At 48.7% G+C, this 1155-nt stretch overlaps 1 protein-coding gene across 1 annotated transcript in view; it reads left to right on the top strand.

Moving 5' to 3' along the window:
* LOC106815765 (lysine-specific demethylase 5C-like) overlaps window positions 1-741 on the top strand; it is a 35354-nt gene extending 34613 nt beyond the window's left edge. Inside the window, exon 42 of the mRNA XM_014820272.1 lies at window positions 736-741. Within this exon, the coding sequence (XP_014675758.1) occupies window positions 736-741 (6 nt within the window). The remainder of the gene's footprint in view (window positions 1-735) is intronic.
* The last annotated feature ends 414 nt before the right edge of the window (window positions 742-1155 follow it).

Raw genomic sequence — 1155 nt, forward strand, 5'->3', positions numbered from 1 at the left:
GTCGCCGCGGCAACGCAACCTCTTCGAGGAGCTGTCGACGTCGGCGTCTGAGTCTGAGGTGCCGTGAGCATGGGAGAGGACGCCGGGGGAAGGGGGAGGGGGCGACGCCGGGGAGGGGCGGAGGAGAAAGAAAGGGCAAAGCCGGGGAAGAGTTGAGGAGGAGGAGAGAGGGGGCAACGCGGTGGGAGAAGAGGCGCAGAGGTGCCGTAGGTCGTGCGTCGATCGGGTAGAGAGAGAGAGAGAGAGAGGTGTGTTTCTCGAGTGCTTAGATTCGGACTTGTCGGTTTGTCTCATCGCGCGTCTCGCGCGTCTCGTCTTAGTTAAGGAACCATTTACTGTTAGCTATTCACGCGGGCGACCATCTGAGTGGGCATGCCCGACGACCTCGATCAATTGCATGCGGGTTTAATTTGGCGATTTTTCCGATCGAAGGCGATCGATCGTAGAATTATGTTAAACGAAGACGTCTTCGTTATATATTATTTCGTCGTTCCTGTAATATAGTGTAAATATACCGGCGCGAGGTCCAAGACAATAATGCGTTGGTGTTGCCGAGGTGGCTCAGCAGAAACCAAGAAGTTCAGTTCGTCGGGATTGCAGAATCATTTCTGGTCATCGTGTTATCATGTAAAAGTGAAATGCGTGCATGAATAATGGCGTAATGTGTAGCCTGTACTGTAGGCGGAATCTGTTACTAGTGTGACACTAGTATGTACACTGTGTGTTATGTTGTAGACATAGGTTCTCGTGGTATTCACTGGTACGGGAGCCTGTACAATCAATCGTTGAGCTCTCTCTCTCTGCCAGTAGGATTAGCATACGTTCTAGGCGAGAGCAGTCATTCTATCGAGGACGACGCAGCGTTGTAGTTAAATGTATGTGAAACAATAAATTTAATTTGTATTTGAAACTCGGCTTTCGTGCATTTGCTACTACGAGTCGTCTACATTGCACTGTTTTGCTCTGAACGACAGAACGACAGAGCACAATGCCATATAGATGAGTAACTTTCTCTATACTGAAACTTCCACCTATCGCTCTCAGTTAGCTAATTATAAGGCACCCTTATTCCCTATAATGCAGTAGGGGTTTCACTAGCTACTGTCCTGATACGGTGTTCAAATGTGAGCTGTTTATCGCAAATTCAATACAAAC

The sequence above is a fragment of the Priapulus caudatus genome, unplaced genomic scaffold (genome assembly GCF_000485595.1).
Source record: "Priapulus caudatus unplaced genomic scaffold, Priapulus_caudatus-5.0.1 Scaffold1195, whole genome shotgun sequence".
NCBI classification, from domain to species: Eukaryota; Metazoa; Priapulida; class Priapulimorpha; order Priapulimorphida; family Priapulidae; genus Priapulus; species Priapulus caudatus.